The sequence below is a fragment of the Chiloscyllium punctatum genome, chromosome 2, assembly GCF_047496795.1.
Source record: "Chiloscyllium punctatum isolate Juve2018m chromosome 2, sChiPun1.3, whole genome shotgun sequence".
In the NCBI taxonomy this organism is placed as follows: Eukaryota; Metazoa; Chordata; class Chondrichthyes; order Orectolobiformes; family Hemiscylliidae; genus Chiloscyllium; species Chiloscyllium punctatum.
The window spans coordinates 158,432,748-158,455,918 of record NC_092740.1 but is presented as its reverse complement, the minus strand read 5'-3'; the positions used below and the strand labels follow the sequence as shown (position 1 = coordinate 158,455,918).

Below are 23,171 nucleotides of genomic sequence, written 5' to 3'. Positions count from 1 at the left end.
ATAGTGATGGAGAGGAAATTCTATTTCATGTAAATAAAGGCCATTTCAACAAGACAACTGTAGACTAGCTTACTGGTGTAATCATTCAAAGCAAAACAGCAGCTTTAGAATAGAGAGAAAAAAATACATTTCTTAATCACAAAAAAAAGAAAAATACGTGATAATTGAAAGATCTTACTTGTTGATATGAACAACAATTCTGTTTTGTTATTACTCCTTTATTCCCTTATTTAGAATTATTTCTCTTCACTTATTTATCTGATGAGTAATATACTTTCCTTATACTCCCTTCGTTAGGAGTGAAGCTTCCCTAATGAAGATGTTAGACTAGAAACATGTTCCTAGACATCCATCAATGGTGTTTCATGGTTGACCTTGGGAATGTTTGGAAACTGGTTACAATGACTCAGTCAGGTTTTCCTCTCTTCCTATCAAAATAAAATGCTGTGGTCACTCTGAAGCATGTCCTTAAACTAGCTGACTGAGGTTGTGAATAATTTTGTGTGAAATTGCACATCCAAACTCAAAGGTAAAAACAATGACTGCAGATGCTGAAAACCAAATACTGGATTAGTGGTGCTGGAAGAGCACAGCCTTTTTATTCCTGATGAAGGGCTTTTGCCCGAAACGTCGATTTCACTGCTCGTTGGATGCTGCCTGAACTGCTGTGCTCTTCCAGCACCACTAATCCATTCAAACTCAAAGCCTACCTGGGCATCCATCTACTTTTACAGTTATACAGTCATTGAGTCAGAGATGTACAGCAGAGAAACAGAACCTTCAGTCCAACTTGTCCATGCTGAGCTGATATCCTAAATTAATCTAGTCCCATTTGCCAGCAGTTGGCCCATATCCCTCCAAACCCTTCCGATTCATATACCCATCCAGATGCCTATTAAATGCTATAATTATACCAGCCTCCACCACTTCCTCTGGCAGCTCATTGTGTACACATACCACCCTCTGTGTGAAAAAGGTGCTACTTAGGTCCCTTTTAAGTTTTTCCCCTCGGACTTTAAACCTATGCTCTCTAGTTCTGGACTCCCATACGCAGGGAAAAGACCTTGTCTATTCACTCTATCCATGCCCCTCATGATTTTATAAACCTTCATAATGTCACCTCTCACTTCCAATTCTCCAGGAAAAAAAGCTCCAGTCTATTCAGCCACTCCCTATAGCTCAAATTCTCCAACCCTGGCAACATCCTTTTAAACTTTTCTGAACCCTTTCAAGTTTCACAACATCTTTCCGATAGGAGGGAGACCAGAATTGCAACAGTGGCCTAACCAATGTCCTGTACAGCCGCAACATGACCTCCCAACTCCTGTACTCCATACTCTGACCAATAAAGGAAAGCATACCAAACACCTTCTTCACAAGGGGGCATAGCTTTAAATTAAGGGGGGGTAGATATAGGACTGATGTTAGGGGTAGGTTCATCACTCAGCGAGTCGTAAGTTCATGGAATGCCCTTCCAGTAGCAGTAGTGGACTCTCCCTCTTTATGGGTATTTAAGCGGGCATTGGATAGGTATATGGAGGATAGTGGGTTAGTGTAGGTTAGGTGGGCTTTGATCGGCGCAACATCGAGGGCCGAAGGGCCTGTACTGCGCTGTATTCTTCTATGTTCTATGTTCTATGTTCTATCCTGTCTACCTGCAACTCCACTTTCAAGGAGCTATGAACGTGTACTCCAAGGTTTCTACCCATTTGGTGACATTGCACACTTTTCACTGTACTCCTGGTCTTTTCGAACATGAGCACACATAACAATAAACCTAGTTCTAATTTTAAGTCTGTCCATTTAAAAAAAATCTTACTTAAAATTCAACAACCATCAACATTATGTTGTCCACACATTCCGTTCTACACAGTGTTTACATGAGCAATAAGAAGTGTTGGCACTAAATGCTTTGTTACGGTTTTGGTGAACTGTCAAAACATTGACACTGGTAGAACTAAAACACAGCGGATTAAAATGTTCAATACCTTAAAATAGACAGAAGGATTGCACTGTCTCATTCACCCATGTCCATTCAATGTACTGCAACCAGCAAGGTAACTTTCTACTTCCTGCTGTTTGAAGTGCTTGCTGTGTGAACACAGCACTACATTGTTCATTGGCACCACACATCAGCAGGCAACCAGATACCATGAGCAGCCTGTAACTTCTTAAGGTTACAAAGTGCCTCAACAAACAAACAAACAGTGGGAGCTTTCTCAAAAGCGAGTGTACGATGTAATACTTAGAAGAAAGGCTGATATGTGAGAGCTAGCATTTCTGATGATGCACAGGAGGGCTTGATGCAAGACACAAACAAGTGAGACATCCTGAAAATCCACAGGAAATTATGCATAAGGCTCAGGAGTTGTTGGGAAGCAGTGACATTCGAAGTCAATGCTAGGACTGTTGCTTCAAGAACACTAATGCAGTGCAGGAAAAACTTTAACAATCTGACAAGAGTTGTCAAGATGGTTACAAAGATACTTTATTTTTAATATTGCTCACAGGACTTAAGTTTTGAAAGATTGTGGAAAGTGGATTTATTTCTTTTTTTGTAGATATGTCTGGATTGGTTTCTCAAACAGCGGTCACTGAAAATTGTCATGCATGACTGAGGTAATAGAAATCAAGCCTCACCATTTCTCAGACTTGTCATAAAAGTTACAAGATTTTTAAAACTATGCAAAGATACCCCAATTTAGCTCATTTTCAGATTCAGCTAAACCAAAAACATGGACCAGGTTTCTATACATAACAAAAATGATTGCTCATTATAAGTAATTAGATCATAAACAATTATGAGCCATCGTCATACAGGTCTCCTGATTTTAAACATAAAACAGGTATTCGTCTGCATCTGCAAGGGCTCCACTCTTGAGAATACGTGTGAATGATAAAATATGTAAGCGTGGAGTTTGTTAAAAATAGATTTTAAAAATCAAGGATATGCAATTTTTATTGTTCCTTATTTTTTGGCACAGATAAGCGAATTCATGATTTGTGATTTTGCAGATGCAGAGGATTTAATGTATATATTGTATATACACATGTAAAAAGAAAGAAAACCTGGGTGTTATGGACAAAGGGAAAAACTGGGAAAGAAATTCAGTAGATTCTGTTCAAGACAGTTGGAAACGATTCACTGGTTAGACTGTTGCTTCTCATTCATCTTTCTCCGGCTGCCTCTATTGGTTCATAAATGACATAGGGTGGCTGTTTATAGAAGGGGGCTATTTGACTCGTCGAATTCACCAGTTCCAGAAAGAGTTCCTCAGCTAGTCCCATTCTCCAGCCCTCTCTCCACATTCCTCTACATTCATCACTTTCAAATGAAAATGCAGCTTCTTTTTGAAACCTCCAATGGATACCACCTCCACCGTTTCCAATGTTTCTTCAAATGCACCACAAACTCTGACCTGTACTATCCAGAAAGACAGTGGAGAATCCCACTGCCTGTAATCTAACACCATCCTGCCGTGGTAAAAAAATTCCATTCTTTCAGCATCACTGGGTCAAAACCCTGGAACTCCTTTCTACCACAACCATGGATATACCTTCACTGCATAATGCAGCTGTGCAAGAAGGTGACTTGGGGCCAGTTAGGTTTGGACAATAAATGATATCTTTGGCAGCAACGCACATATCCCACAAATAGATTAAAAAGTTACAACACGGTGTCCGGGGCAGCAGGCCAGACTCAAGCATGCACCCACCCCTCCAAAGCAGAGTGTATACCAGTCTGTGCATATTTTCTCTCCCAATACAGATGCATCAAATCCAGGAAAATGTCCAACTTGAGCTATTCACCTTGGGAGCCCAAATGTACCCCTGAGTCTTTTTGATGCATCTGGACATGCAAACTGTCAATACTTTATGTAAAAAAAAAAGCTCTTCTGATGGCTTGTTCCAAAGTTAATTTTCATTCAATGTCACTAAAACAGGTCATTTACTACATTGTGGGACATTACATTATCTATGCTACTGTATTTTAAAAGTTCTTCACTGGCTGAAAATGCTTTGGGGCCATTCCAGGGATATTAAAAGTATGATATAAAAGCAAAAGTCTTTCTTTCTTATTTAGTCTGTATTGCACAAAATAAATTTTAACAATCAAACATCATTTTGAAATCTGTGTTCTTATACCGAAGTCACCTCATTTCATGCTTAATTATAGGCGCACATATTATAGGTTCACAGTCTCCTATTCAAAGACTTTTGAGAACACTGTAATGATTGAGATATATTAGCTTCTTTTAATATCTATATGACTGAAGCTGATTTGTAACTTAGCAGATTTAATGCAAGACTAGCTATTAAAAGTTACAAGAAATCACACTAAAAGTCTGCTGTCTAGCCTTAACAACTTCCAAGCGAGTCCCAGGGGCACAGTTACTTTAGGTGCTAGAAAATTACAGTTGAACCATGTGTCGCACAACTCTCGTACACTATAGCTCAGATATGTTCTTCTGAATTTTAGAACCTTTCATTCATTTTCTTGAAACATTCATGCACTGTTAGAAAACCAGAAAGTTTCTTTCCATTATCTGATTAAATCAACTAGCAACAGGTCTCCATCATTCTAGACGAGCACTAATATAAATGATTGGATCAACAATCAATTAGATTGGGATTACTTCAATTCTTGTCTTCCAGTGTTCACTCCACTGAGATTGAGGGGGCAAAATGGGAAGGAATCGAACTTTCATAGGACAGTGGGTAGACGTGTTAGAATGGACAATCAACAGCCGCATGTCAGTTGTAAATGTCCACAAGTGTGGGAGAGGAAAGGACTCCAATGCTTCCCACCACCCCAGCTAGTCATTTCTAAGCTGGTTGATCTGATTTAACACATATCGATATTTTATATTTATTTATCCAGAGTTATTATATAAACATAGATATTTTGTTTTAATGTCTTTAGTGGTCAAAACTACTTCTTCATGAACCCACATTCACCCACTGATATTTCTCAAATCACTTGACACAATTTCTACAGTGCCCAGTTGCACCAACTCTCAACGTAAGTTCTAGCACTGCTCCTTCCTGGTATTTTTGCCTCAAACGGAAGCAATTGAGCTCCTGCCTTTTATGTCACAAGTTTTAAACTCACAAAGGACAGAGGCTGACTAAACGTTCAGAGCAAGTACGACTCCCATCACACCTAAATGACATTATGGTGAAACGGTAATCAGAACTCAAAGCTGGAAGAGGATATTATAAAAGTTCCATTTGGAGCATATTAGAAAAAAAATTGAGATCTTTGAAGCATACTCTGCGAGAGCAATGTCAAACTAACTGGTGAGATTCAGGTGTTCTCGATAGGATAGTGTTACAGGAAGCTCACGAGTGTAGAGTCTGAGACAATTTTACAATGCATGAAAAGTCCTTGTTGAGCCAGGACAGACAAATAGGTTCCATTGTTCACTCTTGTATCAACAGTCATATTGATAGTGTTTCTTTCTCCCAGAGTGACAACAAATTTCCTTTCAAATGGTCCTGAATACTTAGAACATAGAACATAGAAAAATACAGCACAGTACAGGCCCTTCGGCCCTCGATGTTGCGCCGATCAAAGCCCACCTAACCTACACTAACCCACTATCCTCCATATACCTATCCAATGCCCGCTTAAATACCCATAAAGAGGGAGAGTCCACTACTGCTACTGGCAGGGCATTCCATGAACTTACGACTCGCTGAGTGATGAACCTACCCCTAACATCAGTCCTATATCTACCCCCCCTTAATTTAAAGCTATGCCCCCTTGTAATAGCTGACTCCATACATGGAAAAAGGTTCTCACTGTCAACCCTATCAAAACCCCTAATCATCTTGTACACCTCTATCAAGTCACCCCTAAACCTTCTTTTCTCCAATGAAAACAATCCCAAGTGCCTCAGCCTTTCCTCATAGGATCTTCCTACCATACCAGGCAACATCCTGGTAAACTTCCTTTGCATCTTCCAGTGCCTCCACATCCTTCCTATAGTATGGCGACCAAAACTGCACACAATATTCCAGATGCGGCCGCACCAGAGTCTTATACAACTGCAGCATGACCTCAGGACTCCGGAACTCAATTCCCCTACCAATAAAAGCCAGTACGCCATATGCCTTCTTCACTGCACTATTTACCTGGGTGGCAACTTTCAGAGATCTGTGTACATGGACACCAAGATCCCTCTGCTCTTCCACACTACCAAGTATCCGACCATTAGCCCAGTACCCCATCTTTTTGTTACTCTTACCAAAGTGAATCACCTCACACTTAGCTACATTGAACTCCATTTGCCACCTTTCTGCCCAGCTCTGCAGCTTCTCTATATCCGCTGTAACCTGCCACATCCTTCCTCACTGTCTACAACTCCTCCGACTTTCGTATCATCCGCAAACTTGCTCACCCAACCTTCTAACCCTTCCTCCAGGTCATTTATAAAAATGACAAACAGCAATGGTCCCAAAACAGATCCTTGCGGAACACCGCTAGTGACGGCACTCCAAGATGAACCTTTGCCATCAACTACTACTCTCTGTCTTCTTCCAGCCAGCCAATTCCTAATCCAAACCTCCAACTCACCCTCAATGCCATATCTCTGTATTTTCTGCAGTAGCCTACCATGGGGGACCTTATCAAACGCCTTACTAAAATCCATATATACCACATCTACCGCTTTCCCCTCATCTACCTCCTTAGTCACCTTCTCAAAGAATTCAATAAGGTTTGTGAGGCACGACCTGCCCTTCACAAAACCATGCTGACTATCCTTGATCACATTATTCTTATCCAGATGTGCATAAATCCTATCCCTTACAATTCTCTCTAAGACTTTGCCCACAACAGAATTGAGACTCACTGGCCTATAGTTACTAGGATTATCCCTACTCCCCTTCTTGAACAAGGGAACCACGTTTGCTAGCCTCCAGTCCTCTGGCACTACTCCTGTAGACAAAGAGGACACAAAAATCAAGGCCAATGGCTCTGCAATCTCCTCCCTTGCTTCCCAGAGAATCCTAGGATAAATGCAATCAGGCCCAGGGGACTTATCTATTTTCACCCTTGCCAGAATTTCCAACACCTCTTCTCTACATATCTCAAAGCCATCCATTCTACTTATTCGTGCCTCAGTATTCATATCGACAACAATGTCCTGTTCCTGAGTGAATACTGACGAAAAGTATTCATTCAGTGCCTCCCCAATCTCTTCAGCCTCCACACGCAACTTCCCATTACTATCCTTGATTGGACCTATTCCTTCCCTAGTCATTCTTTTATTCCTAACATACCTATAGAAAGCCTTAGGGTTTTCCCTAATCCTTCCAACCAAGGACCTTTCATGTCCCCTCCTTGCTGCTCTTAGCTCTCTCTTCAGGTCCTTCCGGGCTACCTTATAACTCTCAATCGCCCCTATTGAACCTTCACGCCTCATCTTTACAAAGGCCGCCCTCTTCCATTTAACAAGGGATTCCAACTCCTTATTAAACCACGGCTCTCTCACACGACCCTTTCCTCCCTGCCTGATAGGTACGTACTAATCAAGGACACTCAATAGTTGCTCCTTGAACAAATTCCACATATCAATTACGCTCTTGCCTTGGAATCTACTTTTCCAATCCACACATCCTAAGTCATGCCTCAACGCATCATAATTTCCCTGCCCCCAGCTATAACTCTTGCCCTGTAGTGCACACTTATCCCTCTCCATCACTAGAGTAAAAATCACCGAATTGTGGTCACTGTCCCCAAAGTGCTCACCTACCTCTAGTTCTAATATCTTTGCACATTTATATTCATTGACTTTTTCAAATCCTGTTATCTGACTTGCAAGTTTTCTGATCCTTCACCTGGACAAGATTTCAAAAGTTTCGAGTTTGTACACTGTAAAGTCATGGTCATTATTTCTGAATTACCTCAAATGATTGCACATGCTGACAAGTGGCAGAAAAGAGTCAAACACATGCAGCAAAAATGTGAGATAATCTGAGAATCATCAAACTTGATAAAACACAGCATCTGAACATTATTCTGTGATGTGAATACCAGCCTGTAGCCCTGTACCATGCCATAAATGGGAACTATCCACAAGGTTCCTCCATGTAGCCTAAAGGGCTGGAAAATGACCTCATTGATGTTAATGACTGCCAAAGACTCACTTAAAAGGCAGAGATGCATTTAATGAAGAGAGGGCCAAAGCCAAACAGCTGGATGGATAAAAAATAAGTAACTCCACTCCAAACGATTCACTTCAGGTCTTCTCAAAACAAAGTAAATTGTGTTAGCAAGAAAGCAAAAAAAGCCAAATGCTGAACAATTATAAAACGATTTGCCTTTGCATGCTCAAAAATCCTTTCCTTAGTGAAACACATTAGGGGCTAAAACAATTGTTTTAGGTCACAGCTTCTTTTTATAGCTATTATCAGCTTCAACAAGATTTTATAACTTACGTCTTTAAGGAAAAGTAGAGAGTTGGAACTTTCTCATGAAATCTCAAGGCACTTTGAAATGTTTAACATTGCAGCAAACACACACTACTTTTGAGGATCGGCAGTTATATTTTGTAATATGAACCACCTGACTTACATTGTACCTCACTGTAATATCAAGGTACCTAAACTTGCCTCATTGTTTCACAAAGGTCTATTATCAGACTTGCAGAGTGGAACGCTTAAGGACCTGGCAATATGTAACTATCCTGAAACTAGCACTGCTGCATGGAAGCACCTTTTTCCTTGTTTGGTAACAAACTGAACTATGGACACCTTCACCCCTCCACCCATCCTCAGACCTTCCAACCACCCCACCACCTCCTGTCTGATCCCTCAACTACTGTGCCAGCCCAAGCATAGCCCAAGTTAAACACACTAAACTCTACAGGGAGGATAGTTAATCTTGAGGATTTGATTAAAGCCATAATTATTGTGCTGCTTTCAACAATCTTTTTGTTTTGACGATAGAGGATAATGCGCGTCTCGGAAACTATCCATATTCTCCTTAAGTGGATTAGATAAGGTTGAATAAAAACTCAAATTCTTTCATTTTGATGACTGTTGCTGCTACTTTGCTCTTATGGGCCAAATGGACCATTAGTTTCACTGTCTGTCTCTACCTTCAGAATATCATACTTCAAATTTAAATAAGAGAAATTCAATCTCGCTAGTCAGTAACTGGTATTTTTGGGAAGTTCAATATTTAACTGTTTCTGAGCAGTGGTGGATGAACAAGAGTACTATACATATTATGAACTAGTAATGGTCATGGTGATACAAACTACATGGCGTTCTGCTTTAACACACATTTCATTAATGCAAATTCACTATAACACGATTGTCAAATTGGAGCCACTCTTTCTAAAGTGTGAACTTTTAAAGCATGTATTGGTTATAATGTAACTTAGGCCACATTAGTTTAAATGATGTGGGTATTACGCGATTTTCACATGACACGGGATTGCATAAGAACAGAACTATTGTGTTATAACAGAACCGACTGTATGATTTAACTGCAAAATAGATGCCCAAGTTCCCAAAACGGTGGTTAGGACAGGCACACTGATTACATTCTGTAATGCATGCTATAATCCACATTCCTAAATACTGAACAAGATCGGTGTGTGGAGGTTCAAGTTGGAAATAGTGAAAGAACTTTGGGACTTGGATACTTATTTGAGGTCCTAGTACTAAAACTGAGAAGTCTTAAATGATCCTTGTGCACTCTGACAGTCTACAAAAAGTGCCACTTTAAAAAGGTGAGATTACTGGAAAATATTCATGTAAATGTGGAGGTTAAAATGTGTTGTAGCTTTCTCTACAGCAGTGCCAAGGAGTTATTTGTTTTACTCAGACTCAAATGCTGACAGGACAGAGGGGCCTCCTTTGGCTACCTATGTCTGCGCTGATCAACAAAGACCTGAATACACCAATTCCATTGCCATCTGCAGCCCATTGCCCTGGAAGTTATGGCAATGCTACTGAATATCTAATTACCACTTTAATGTTACGATGGTTTAAAGGACAGTGGGTTCCAGACTCCCACCACATTTTGGATAAAATCATTTTTCTAAACATTATCTTAGGCTTCTATCTCCTACCTCAAATCTGCACCCCCTGTTTATTGACCCTCTTAGTAATGGGTAAAGTGCCTCTCCCTATCTATACCCCTCAATCTTATACACCTCTATAAAGTCTCCTCTTGACTTCTGCTGCTTTAAGGAAACAAAATCCCCATATATCCAATCTTTCTTGTTAAGTCAGACTCTCCAGCCCAGGCAGCATCCTGCTGAATCTCCTCTGCACTCTCTCTTGTGTGATCACTTCCTTCCTATAGTGTGATGCCCAGAAGTTGCACACAGTATTTCGAGGCATAATCAGTGTTTTACATTATTCCAGCAGAACATCCCTGATCGTGCATTTTATGCCTCAGCTGATAAAGACAAGTATCACACATATGCCTCTAACCACCTTATCCACCTGCCATGCTGCCTTCAGGGATCTGTGGATATGTTAACAACAATCCTCAGACTTTCAATACTTGCCAGGCTCCTACCACTCAGTACAATCCCCTGACTTGTTAGCCCTCCCTAAATGCAACACCTCACATTCCATTTGCCAATGTTTGCCCAGCTGTCCAGTCTATTGATATCCTCCAGTAGTTCACAGTTAACTTCCTCATTATTTTCCACCCGACCAATTTGTGTCATCCACAAACCTCTTGATCATTCTAAATTAACTCTTCCTCATCATCTCTCCTCCTTTTCTGATAACATTCCCCAAACTGTTCACTTAGTCCTCTCTCAATCTCCCCATTCTCTCCCAAATGTTTTTATCATTCACGTATCCTACCTTTCAGACCACTGCCAACAATGTAGCAGACTAAACACCAACACTGGTTCTTTGTTGAGCTGCTCGGTTGTGTTTCGTAGTTCACCTCGTCTGATTTAAATGAAACCAAAGGCCCCTTATCAAGTTGACTTTGGGATGACTTATTCCAGTGCTGGGATTGCTGACTGTGGCCAGTTCCGAATGGTTCATAGCCACCGCTATTCAACAGTGCCAAAAGTGCTAAAACCTTGGTCATTAAACATCATCCACTCCAGAATGCAACGGGCAATCAGATTGTGTGGGATTAGTGTAAAACACACAATGGTGAACCTGACACACATTTCACATTAAATCAGAAATCAAAAGGTTATCTAGAGTCAGAATTTACTTCACTAAGTTTAGTTTATCTTACTCCAAGCATTATGGGGTTATAAAAAACATGCAAGCTTCAGTTCTAGTTCAAAGTTATTTAAACTGCAAACCCAAACTATAATCTAATCTGCCACAGATACCATACAACCACCAACATTAATCTTTTAAATACAAATGTATCTGTCATAGTAGGCCATGGCGATTGTGCATGAATGCCTGCTTCAGAAATAAATAATTCAGATTAAGGCCAAGAGAAGTTTAGGAATTTATATAATCAACTGAGATGTTTCCAATATCAAGAATTTTTTTCCCCTCTTTCTCTTTAGTTCCAGCCCAATATTCCTCTTGCCAATTAAAAAAAAAGACAATAAAGCAATGTCTGACACTGAGCACTGTAGTTTAGAATCACATTTTCTGTCATGTCCATAAAACTGATTGTCATTTATAAACAACAGTCATGGCATTAGCTTTCTCACATTTCAGAGACTGAAAAATTAAACATTGTATTAATTTGATATCAGTTAGTAGCAAGGTCCCTTGATATACAATAGACATAGCAGACGAAATATAGAATTCTAAACATGCAATTTTACATTATCCTACTGTATTAATTGGAGTTGTAGTTCGCAGATGACAAACTGACTTATTCTTTTACATTGCAATGACTCTTTCCTGTTTAGATGGTACAGAAAACTCCTCAAAGCATCAGTTTATACTGACCATCCAGCAACTTTCAAAATAAATCCAATAAAAAAATGTTAAAGTTATTCAGTTTCTGAAATTTTAAAGTGCTGATAATTTTCTTTCAAGCTGAACAGGAATGTCAGAGAATATCCTCCATCAAGGAAAATTTACAATGCACACAAAGTGCAGGTAGATAATCCCTGATATATAGCCAATGATATTTATTTGATTTACATGATGTAGCTGAAAAAAGTACTTTGTTATACAGGAAATATTCAAGTGTGATTTTGGCCAATTCTTACATAAAAGCAACAATTAAATCTTGGCTCCAATAAGGAAATTGTTCCAATTAAAATCGCCATCACTGTTGGATCATATTTTATCATAAAGACTCCAGTCTCTAGTTGCACTTTTGCATGCAAGCTTAACATTTGTGCTTCATTTATCATTAATAATTCTAAATCAGAATAGTGTTGCTTGGCATTTTGCCAAAAATAAAAAAGGGCGAAGATTGCCTTTGTACATTGAAATGTAACAAACCTGTTCTTCATAAATGTATTTACGATTTGGCTGTACCCTAGTATACATCATAAATCTTCATCCTGTTTATCAAATATTTTGTATGCTATAGAACAGCAACATCACAAACTTAAAATTCTAAAGTAAATCTACACCATGCATCTGTTAAATGCTCAACATGTTCACATAGTCATGCTTACCAACAGTGTCACAGGGTTCATCTTTTTGTACACAAAAATCCTTCCTAAAAAAAGGACAAAGTCACAAAATATATTTTTGAAAAGCTATCAGAGAAAAGTATCAATAACTGCTTCAAGATTAATTTATATTCTAATCATTACAATCTAACACACTATCAGTTACTCACCAATGTAACAGTGTTCAAGTCCTCATCAAGAAAGTTGTTGTTACATGACAAATACATTCATAGGAAAGGCTATTGATCAATCAGCCTCTTAACACTATTCTCGTTATTTTCATAATCAACTTGCTTACATACCATTGCTCCACAAGAGTCCTCTTTCTGCCACTCTATTACACCATGGCTTATCTATACCTTAACTCAACTTTCCATCAATAATCTTCCATAGATTCAGCACCCATAGACATTTAGGAGGAGTGTTCCAGATTCCCATTTATCTTTGTGTGTAAGAATTCTAAGTGGCCTAGCTCAAATTTGCTGATTACAGCAGCGAGTCCTGGAAACGCCAATTGAACAGCATGAAAATCACAGATTAGTTTTGGAAGATTAGGTAACAAACACAATATAAGTCTGTGTATATACCTGAAGCTCAAAAAAGTTATTTCGGCAAGTATTTATTTTGTCCAACAACACAGAAGTGTAAAGCGCAGAAAGAGCTATTTTAGTTAATTATTTCTGCCAGTTCTTTCTGACAGTATTATGACATTGCTTTTACCTCAAACTTGTATCATCAATTGTTTCAAATGCTTCTCCATTTTTCCTGTAAAGATACATTGCTGTTTTTCTCACACATTCCCCATACCAATGCATTCCACATTCTAATAACTCTTGAAGTGAAGAGATATTTCTAGACCTCCACTCCTTTGTCTCCCACACCTCACTCTTATTGTCACAGATTCCTAAACTAGACCAAATACTCATTCACTAGCCTGTTAAAATTCTTCATAACTTTAAAACCCTTCATTTAGTTCTCTCTTAGCGTTCTCTGCTCCAGCAAAACTGGTCCTGTATTTCTCAGTCTGTTCTTAAATGTTCTATAACTGGTGCTATTCTGATGAATCAACACTGTACACACTTTGTGCTTTAATGTCCTTTCTAGAAAGAGACATTCACAACTGTGCACAGCCCATTAACCGTTGTCTAAACATTGACTTCCAAAAATTTACTAACTCAACCTCAAGTTTCTTATGGCTTTATAAAGTTGAAAATAGTCTGGACCAAGTTATTCGGCTGAAATTATTTGGCCCTAGCCACAACCTCAGCTGGAATTTTGAACAGCTCCAGGATTAGGGATGGAAGGGGAGGCTCATGTAGTGCCAAGCCCGGCCAGTGATATTTTACCAACAGTAGGGGATATTGTGGGCCCCCCGGCTACCCTTCCGCTGGTAGTGATCATGGTCAGACAAGGTCTCTTCCTGCTGGTTACTTTATCACCTGGAATGGCTGACCACAAGCACCTGGTTCAGGGAGAGGGAAGGGTAGGTCCGTCTGTCCTGATTGGGCATCTTGTGGTTCATGGAATGCCCTTCCAGTAGCATGAGTTGCCCTTTTGAGAAGGCCTCTCCAACAACCATACTCACAGCAACTCTCAAAATACATGTGTACTGCATTCCCTTTACCTTTCAAGTCAATCCTAGCAAAAATCTCATAGCAACTTTGTTAGCTTCCACTCATATTTAACTGGAACCTCTTAACTAACATAGGCAAATTAAAATATTGACCAAATTGGGCTTAACTTGGCATCTAAATTTAAATTTTAAAAAGGCAATTGCAAAAATACTGGACAGCAATTGTGGTGCAGAGGTAGAGTCCCTACCCATGGACCAGGAACTCCAGGTTCAAATCTCACCTGCTCCAGAAATGTTAATAACATCCCTGAATAAGTTGATTAGTAAAAAATTAAATTTACTTTTTATGCTGCTGACAGGATAAAAAGATTGAAGAATTTATACCCATGAAATAATTGAAACACCTTACTGATTCAAGTAAACTGCAGAATGTTATAATCTAATAATTAACCTAAGTAACTGAAAGGCAAAATTCAAAGGTGAAAAAGTAGAAACATTCTTTTAGTTATAACAATTAATGACAAAGTTTTCCTGTGAATTGTAACCAAGTTCAGAACAACAATTGATAATGGAGAACATGGAAGGGAGGAGAGTGAGGATATTCTGGAGGGGTCAAAGAGAGAATCTATCCAGTTTCTTAACTCAGACATTTGAGGCACCATTGGATACAGCACAATCTGGTGCAAAAGAAACAGAGGACAGAATTTACAGGAAAATTACAGAGAGATGCAGAAGTTGTAAGTCGGTGATAGTGGGAGAGTCCAGTTATTCCGACATAGATTGCATTGAAGTAGTGAAAAGGGCAGAGACAGAGAAGTGTTTCTGAATCTTCAGGAGAAACATCATGATCAGTATGTTTCCAAAACATCAGAAATAATGCTGGAACTGCTTCGAGGGGATGAGATGCAACAAATGCTAGTTGGGAAACATTTAATGAACAGTGATCACAATATTGAAGGGTTTAGGGTAGCTATGGAGGACAAGGAGCAATCTAGACAGAAATATCAAATTGGAGGAGTGCTAATTTCGAAGACTGTCAATCTCTCAGTCTACATTTTCTGGGAAAAACACGACTCTATGGAAATAGTGAATCGTCTTTCAGGAGGGAATTGTTCAACCCCTTTAAAATACATTCTCACAAAGAGCAAAAAGCTGGGCAATGAAAACCAGAACTCACTGAATAATAAACAGAGAGACAGATGAATTAAGAGATTAAGAGATAACACAGTGTGAATGGCAGCTATCATATTGATAACATGGTGAGAACCTAGTTGAATATAAAAGTGCAGAAAAGAAATAAGTTAGGCAAAGAAAGAGTATAAGATTCATAGCTAACATAAAAGGGAATCCAAAAGTCTTCTTTAAGCATATAAACAGTAAAATTAGAGCTAATGAGGGACTACAAAGGATATCTATGTATGGAGGCAGACCCATTGCAGAGACACTAAACTTTGCATCTACCTTTATGAAGAAAAATCATGTTGCCAAAGTCATCCTGCTAGAGGAGGTTGGTGTCTTGGATAAAAATTAATTCAAAAAAAGAGACATTAGAAAGGCTGGCTCAACTAAGAGTTATAAGCCGCCACCACTCGATAGGATTGGTCTGAAGATACTGAGAGAAAGCAGATGAAAATTGTGAAAGTATTGCTATTATCTTCTAATAATCCATGAAGTAAAATTTAACAGCACAGCTGGACTCAAAACTCTTGAAACATGTATATTCACGCATTTTTCTCAACGCATATTTAGGTGGCTGGATATGAGGCATCTCTGAAGTCACGTATTGGTAAGCAGTACTACCTAAAAGGAGGTACACAGACTTCAGATTGGGAAAATACTCATCGAGATAGAAATGGCTGCAACAACCAATGAGATAGCTTTCCTGATGCTGCCTTGGAGACCCACAAATTCATCACATCCTGGTTCTAAAACCAAGTCCACAGCACCCACCCCCTCCTTATGGAGGCTGCCATGGTTTCATAGTTACAAGCCCTCCAGCTGACCCAATAGCATCTATACCCCTCTTATCATCCTTAACAGGGCACAAATTTGGAATTAGACTGTGAGGGGACTGCCTGTAAGAATATCAATGCCAGTTTGATTCCTGGAAAATGCAGAATCAGGACAGTCCTAACATCAGATCTGAAGCCTGTGGTAAAATCCTGTCTGGTTTCTTCAGTTCCTCCTCCACATTTTGTCCTTAACTACTGACTCCATCCCTCTCCCAGGTAACTGAGATTAAACGGATTGTTTGCAACCTTGATGTTCTACGTAGCATTAAGGTGAACCCACCCACACATGTTTCATCAGTAATCCGCCTACTTCCACCACAATAACATTACCTGACTTCACCTTGATCAAGCCCATTACATTCTTATTCATATTTATGTTACTTTTTAATATGATAGCCCACCATACCCCACACTGATGTCCCATATTTCTCCAGCATAAACCAGAAGTCATTCAAAATTCAATTGATGAGGTCCTTCCTCATGCCAAGTGCCATATTATCCCCATGCTTGACCTCCTGGTCAACAAGTTGATTTTAAAATTATCATGAATTTTACAAATCCTTCATCTCAGGCCTATCCATTCCTCTAACCTCCTTCAGCCCAACAACTGCTCAGACCTCTGCACTTATCTTATTCTGGCCATTTGAGTTTCTCTGATTTTAACTGCTCAGACATTGGCAACTGCTCCTTCAGTTGTCTAAGACCAAAGATCCACAACTCCCTTTCTAAACCACTCCCCTCTGCAGCTTTTTTATATGATGCACCAGAACAATGTTGACCATTCTTTTCATCACCTTCTTACGTGGCTTAACGTCTAATTAAGTTTCCTAACACTCCTGTGAGGTACCTAGTCATGTCTGACTACTTTAAAGACACTGTATAAACATTTTGCCACAATTAGGCTTTCACTTCTTTTTGAACAATTTTGAGGATCTCTTTCGAGGTGATCTATTCAAAAGTTACATGAAGCGCCAAGTTAAAACTAAAGTAACTGATGTTCTCACCTCGTTATCAGGATGGCTGCATCAACAGCGGGTAAATCTTCCCTCCAACTGGGAGATATATCACTATGGAAATAATTCTTCCTTCCAAATTCTTCATGTTGCCATTTGCAAAAACTTTCCAGCATCTTTTCCCCATGGTGGCCTATATAAAGGTCTTCCTACAAGGTAATTAAAATGATTAATTCTAATTGCATATCTTAAATGAGATCTTTAGTACTTGAGGTAATTAAGTGGAACATTTATCTTTAGTGCTGCAATAAATCCATTTTGATTAAGACAGGATGGTCCGATACTGTTTGAATCAGTCTGTTCCACTTCACACTCTAATGAGAATTCCACTGATAAAAAATTTCACAACCAAACCTGCTAAACACTAGCGATGAAATCTGTACCTATTGCAATATTTTTAAAAATCCATACCCCAAAATATTCAATCCTTCCCATGTCATCCTCCTCATGAAGTGCACATTCTATTCCTTTCACATCATTCCTGATTCTATCCCTACCATGTCCTGTCATCTTTATGCCCTAATCAGTACTTCCCAGGTAGTCACACCCATCATGTCACCAAATACTTCCATTCTGTCCTACCCTAAGCTCCCATCCTTGCCTCAGTAATAGTTATGTCTATATCACTGGTATTCAATTCTCAGGGCTCACACACTATGCATTAGCCTGTTAGGTGGCTGGATATTATGAGCATAAGACCATAAGCAACAGGAATAGGAATAGGAACAGACCATTCCGCCCTGAAGTCTGCTCTGCCATTCAATAGGACCATGGCTCATTCAACATTCCTTACATCCACTATCCTGCATTTTCTCCGTAACTCTTGATTTCCCTCATGATCAAGAATCTCAGCTGTAATTATACACAAGGACTTTGCCCCAGTCTGTGGCAAGGAGTTCCAAAGACTCACAACCCTCTGAGAGAGGAAATTCCTCCTCATCTCACTCTTAAAATGGTACCTCTTTATTCTGAGACTGTGTCCCCTGGTCCAAAACTAGTCCCACCTGCCTGTTCCTGCTCCTGCTCCATATCCCTCCAAACCTTTTTTATTCACGTATATGTGCAAATGTCTTTTAAATATTGTAATATGTTTCAATGAGATCACTCCTCACTCTTCTCAACCCCCATGAGTAGAGTCCCAACATGTTTAACCTTTGCTTATAAAACAATCCCTCCATACCAGGGATCATCTGCCTCCAATGAAAAGATATATTTCCTTAAATCAGGGACCAAAACTGTTCACAGTACTCTAGATGTGATCTCCCCAGCACCATGTATAGTTGCAGTAAGACTTCCCTTCTCTTATACTCCCCTTCTCTTATACTCCCTTTTTGAAATAGAGGCCAACATTCCAAAAGACTAATTACCTGCTGCTCCTGTGTGCGAGCTTTCTGTGTTTTGTGTGGAAGTGCCCCCAAGCCTCTTTCTGCAGTTATTTCGTTTTTCTTTCCAAAATGAATTATTTCACATTTTCCCACATAAACTCCATATGCCAGCTTTTTGCCTATTGACATAACGTATCTATATCTCTCTGTAATCTGTTTGTATCTGTCTTGCAACTTGCATTTCCACCTATTTTTGTGTTGCCTGCAAATTTGGCGACAGTACATTCACTTCCTTTCTCTAATCATTAATGTATATTGTGAACAGTTGTGGTCCCAGCACGGAGGGTTTCCAATGCCTTCCTCCTAATAGGGAGCTGCACACATTGTGCACAAGGAAAATATTCATCATTAAGAAATTGCTGCGACAAGCGCTGAGTGAGAACCAACCAACATGAAATCTTGTTCCAAGATTAAAATACAACATGGAAATAGGCAGTATCATGACTGTTCATAGAATCCCCACAATGTGGAAGCAGACCATTCAGCCCATCAAATCCACATCAACCCTCTGATCAGCATCTCAACCAACCCATCCCCCTACCCTATTTCTGTAAGCCTGCATTTCCCATAGCCAATCCACCTAGCCTGAACATATCCCAAGATACTATGGGCAATTTTGCATGACCTGTGTGAGGAAACCCACACAGATACAGGAGAATGTGCAAACTCCACATTGACAGTCATCCAAGGGTGGAGTCAAACCCAGGTCCCTGGCGCTGTGAGGCAGCAGTGCTAACCACTGAGCCACCATGCCACCCTGTTCAGTGACAGCACAGATTTTTAATGTAGTTATTTCTAAATATAAAAAAAGGTTTGCACTTCAACACTTAAATATTACAAAGGAAATTCTAAACCACTTTCAAGTGCAATCCACTATATTCAGAGGCAAAAAGTAAAGTTTAGCATTATTGGATGAACAGTGAAATATTTAACTACATATTTCTGGCATGCCTGAGTTCTCTTGGTGCTGTTTATTTTTCCAGGAGTGTGGGGCGTGAATGGCCAAAAAGACGATTAGTATTAAACAAGGCAGCCTCATCATCCCAGTCACCTAGAAGAAAACTCAACTATCCAAAGCTTCCCAGCTGTCCACTGCAGAGGAAGCTAACTGAACACAAAGTTGTTGCCCTAATGTCCTATTATCCAGGTTGGTGGGGGAGGTGGGGCGTTACATAATGACATCTATGGAATGCAATCACAGTGGGATATACACTATAAACCTGATATTCCACAGTTGGCAAAGTTAGCTTCTGGGGCACGAGTTTCATTTGTGCCACACAGCTTCCAATGCTACCCAGTCCTAGCTAGCTTTCTGAAGGCTAGTTGGTACTACTAGCTATTATCTGCCTTGTTAGGGAATATGGGTATAGCAAAGCGCATTCTCTATGTGGGCCCCAAACGTGATGATTTAACACTATCCTGATGTCACATGACATGACTGGCGAACCTAAAGCCAGGACTGGAAAATTCCTGCGTTGCTCAATGAACGAAAAATTAACCATTGCTCATGCGATATCCTTATTTAAGGGCCAGACAACCTAATAGGTCCATACAAACACAGTAAGAAGCACAGTAGCTACAGTATCAGGTCTCTGCATTTAAAGTTTTAGCTCATTGACATAGCAGAAACACTCTGGATTAGAGTGGTGCTGGAAAAGCACAGCAGTTCAGGCAGCATCCAAAGAGCAGGAAAATCAATGTTTCGGGCAAAAGCCATTCATCAGGAATACAGGCAGGAAGCCCGTAGAGTGGAGAGATAAATGAGAGGAGGGTGGGGATGGGGAGAGAGTAGCATAGAGTACAATAGGTGAATGGGGGTGGAGATGAAGGTGATAGGTCAGAGAGGAGGGTGGAGTGGATAAGTGGAAAGGAAGATAGGCAGGTAGGACAGGTCATGAGGGTGGTGCTGAGCTGGAAGTTTGGAACTAGGGTGAGGTGGGGGAAGGGGAAATGAGGAAACTGGTGAAGTCCACATTGATGCCCTGGGGTTGAAGTGTTCCGAGGGGGAAGATGAGGCGTTCTTCCTCCAGGCGTCTGGTGGTGAGGGAGCAGCGGTGAAGGAGGTCCAGAACCTCCATGTCCTCGGCAGAGTGGGAGGGGGAGTTGAAATGTTGGGCCATGGGGCGGTGTGATTGATTGGTGCAGGTGTCCCGGAGATGTTCCCTAAAGCGCTCTGCTAGGAGGTGCCCAGTCTCCCCAATGTAGAGGAGATCGCATCGGGAGCAACGGATACAATAAATGATATTAGTGGATGTGCAGGTAAAACTTTGATGGATGTGGAAGGCTCCTTTAGGGCCTTGGATAGAGGTGAGGGAGGAGGTTTGGGCACAGGTTTTACAGTTCCTGCGGTGGCAGGGGAAGGTGCCAGGATGGGAGGGTGGGTTGTTGGGGGGCGTGGACCTGACCAGGTAGTCATGGAAGGAACGGTCTTTGCGGAAGGCGGAAAGTGGTGGGGAGGGAAATATATCCCTGGTGGTGGGGTCTGTTTGGAGGTGACGGAAATGTCAGCGGATGATTTGGTTTATGCGAAGGTTTGTAGGGTGGAAGGTGAGCACCAGGGTCGTTCTGTCCTTGTTACGGTTAGAGAGGTGGGGTCTGAGGGTGGAGGTGCAGGATGTGGACGAGATGCATTGGAGGGCATCTTTAACCACGTGGGAAGGGAAATTGCGGTCTCTATAGAAGGAGGCCATCTGGTGTGTTCTGTGGTGGAACTGGTCCTCCTGGGAGCAGATACGGCCGAGGCGGAGGAATTGCGAATACTGGATGGCATTTTTGCAGAAGGTAGGGTGGGAAGAGGTGTAATCCAGGTAGCTGTGGTAGGCGGTGGGTTTGTAAAAAATGTCGGTGTCAAGTCGGTCGTCATTAATCGAGATGGAGAGGTCCAGGAAGGGGAGGGAGATGTCAGAGATGGCCCAGGTAAATTTAAGGTCAGGGTGGAATGTGTTGGTGAAATTGATGAATTGCTCAACCTCCTCGCGGGAGCACGAGGTGGCGCCAATGCAGTCATCAATGTAGCGGAGGAAGAGGTGGGGAGTGGTGCCGGTGTAATTACGGAAGATCAATTGCTCTATGTAGCCAACAAAGAGACAGGCATAGCTGGGGCCCATACGTGTGCCCATGGCTACCCCTTTGGTCTGGAGGAATTGGGAGGATTCGAAGGAGAAATTGTTAAGGATGAGGACCAGTTCGGTGAGACGAAAGAGAGTGTTGGTGGAAGGATACTGTTGGGGACATTGGGAGAGGAAGAAATGGAGGGCTTGGAGGCCCTGGTCATGGCGGATGGAGGTGTAGAGGGATTGGATATCCATGGTGAAGATGAGGTGTTGTGGGCTGGGGAAACGGAAGTCTTGGAGGAGGTGGAGGGCGTGGGTGGTGTCTCGAACGTATGTGGGGAGTTCCTCGATTGGAGGGATAGGACAGTGTCGAGGTAGGTAGAGATGAGTTCAGTGGGGCAGGAACATGCTGAGGCAATGTGAGACAATGAGTCGGCCATGGTGGTCAGGCAGTGGGTTCGTAAAAAAATGTCGGTGTCAAGTCGGTCGCCATTAATGGAGACGGTGAGGTCCAGGAAGGGGAGGGAGATGTCAGAGATGGTCCAGGTAAATTTAAGGTCAGGGTGGGGACCTTGGGAAGGAGGTAGAACCGGGCAGTGCAGGGTTCCCGGACAATGAAGTTGGAAGCTGTGGGAGGGAGATCTCCTGAGGTGATGAGGTTCTGTATGGTCTGGGAGATGATGGTTTGGTGATGGGGGGTGGAGTCATGGTCGAGGGGGCGATAGGAGGAGGTCTCCTCGAGTTGGCGTCTGGCTTCAGTGGTGTGGAGGTCAGTGCACCAGACTATCATTGTACCTCCTTTATCTGCTGGTTTGATGGTGAACAAGGACAGAACACCCCTGGTGCTCACCTTCAACCCATTCCAACCTTCACATAAACCAAATCATCCGCCGACATTTCCACCACCTCCAAACAGACCCCACCACCTGGAGGAAGAACGTCTCATCTTCCGCCTCGGAACACTTCAACCCCAGGGCATCAATGTGGACTTCAACAGTTTCCTCATTTCCCCTTCCCCCACCTCACCCTAGTTCCAAACTTACAGCTCAGCACTGTCCCCATGACCTGTCCTACCTGCCTATCTTCCTTTCCACTTATCCACTCCACCCTCCTCTCTGACCTATCACCTTCATTCCACCCCCATTCACCCATTGGACTCTTTGCTACCTTCCCCCACCCTCCTCCCTGACCTATCACCTTCATCCCCTCCCCCACTCACCTACTGTACTCTATGCTACTTTCTCCCCATCCCCACCCTCCTCTAGCTTATCTCTCCACCCTTCAGGCACTCTGCAAATATTCCTGATGAAGGGCTTTTGCCCGAAACGTCGATTTTCCTGCTCCTCGGATGCTGCCTGAACTGCTGTGCTTTTCCAGCACCACTCTAATCCAGAATCTGGTTTCCAGCATCTGCAGTCATTGTTTTTACCTTGCAGAAACACTGCAAATCTCAGACAAATATGCTTTTCACAGGAGATGGTTGAGTACAAGAACAGCAAATTTTTGTCTCGTTTATGCATTCATTTGATATTGGCAGCACTGGCA

The 23,171-nt window shown here is 41.3% G+C and overlaps 1 protein-coding gene across 1 annotated transcript in view; it reads right to left on the bottom strand.

Moving 5' to 3' along the window:
- Window positions 1-23,171, bottom strand: part of LOC140492209 (A disintegrin and metalloproteinase with thrombospondin motifs 19-like) — a 538,786-nt gene that overhangs the window by 467,104 nt on the left and 48,511 nt on the right. Inside the window, 2 exon segments of the mRNA XM_072591100.1 lie at window positions 12,594-12,637; window positions 17,180-17,337. Of these exon segments, the coding sequence (XP_072447201.1) occupies window positions 12,594-12,637; window positions 17,180-17,337 (202 nt within the window).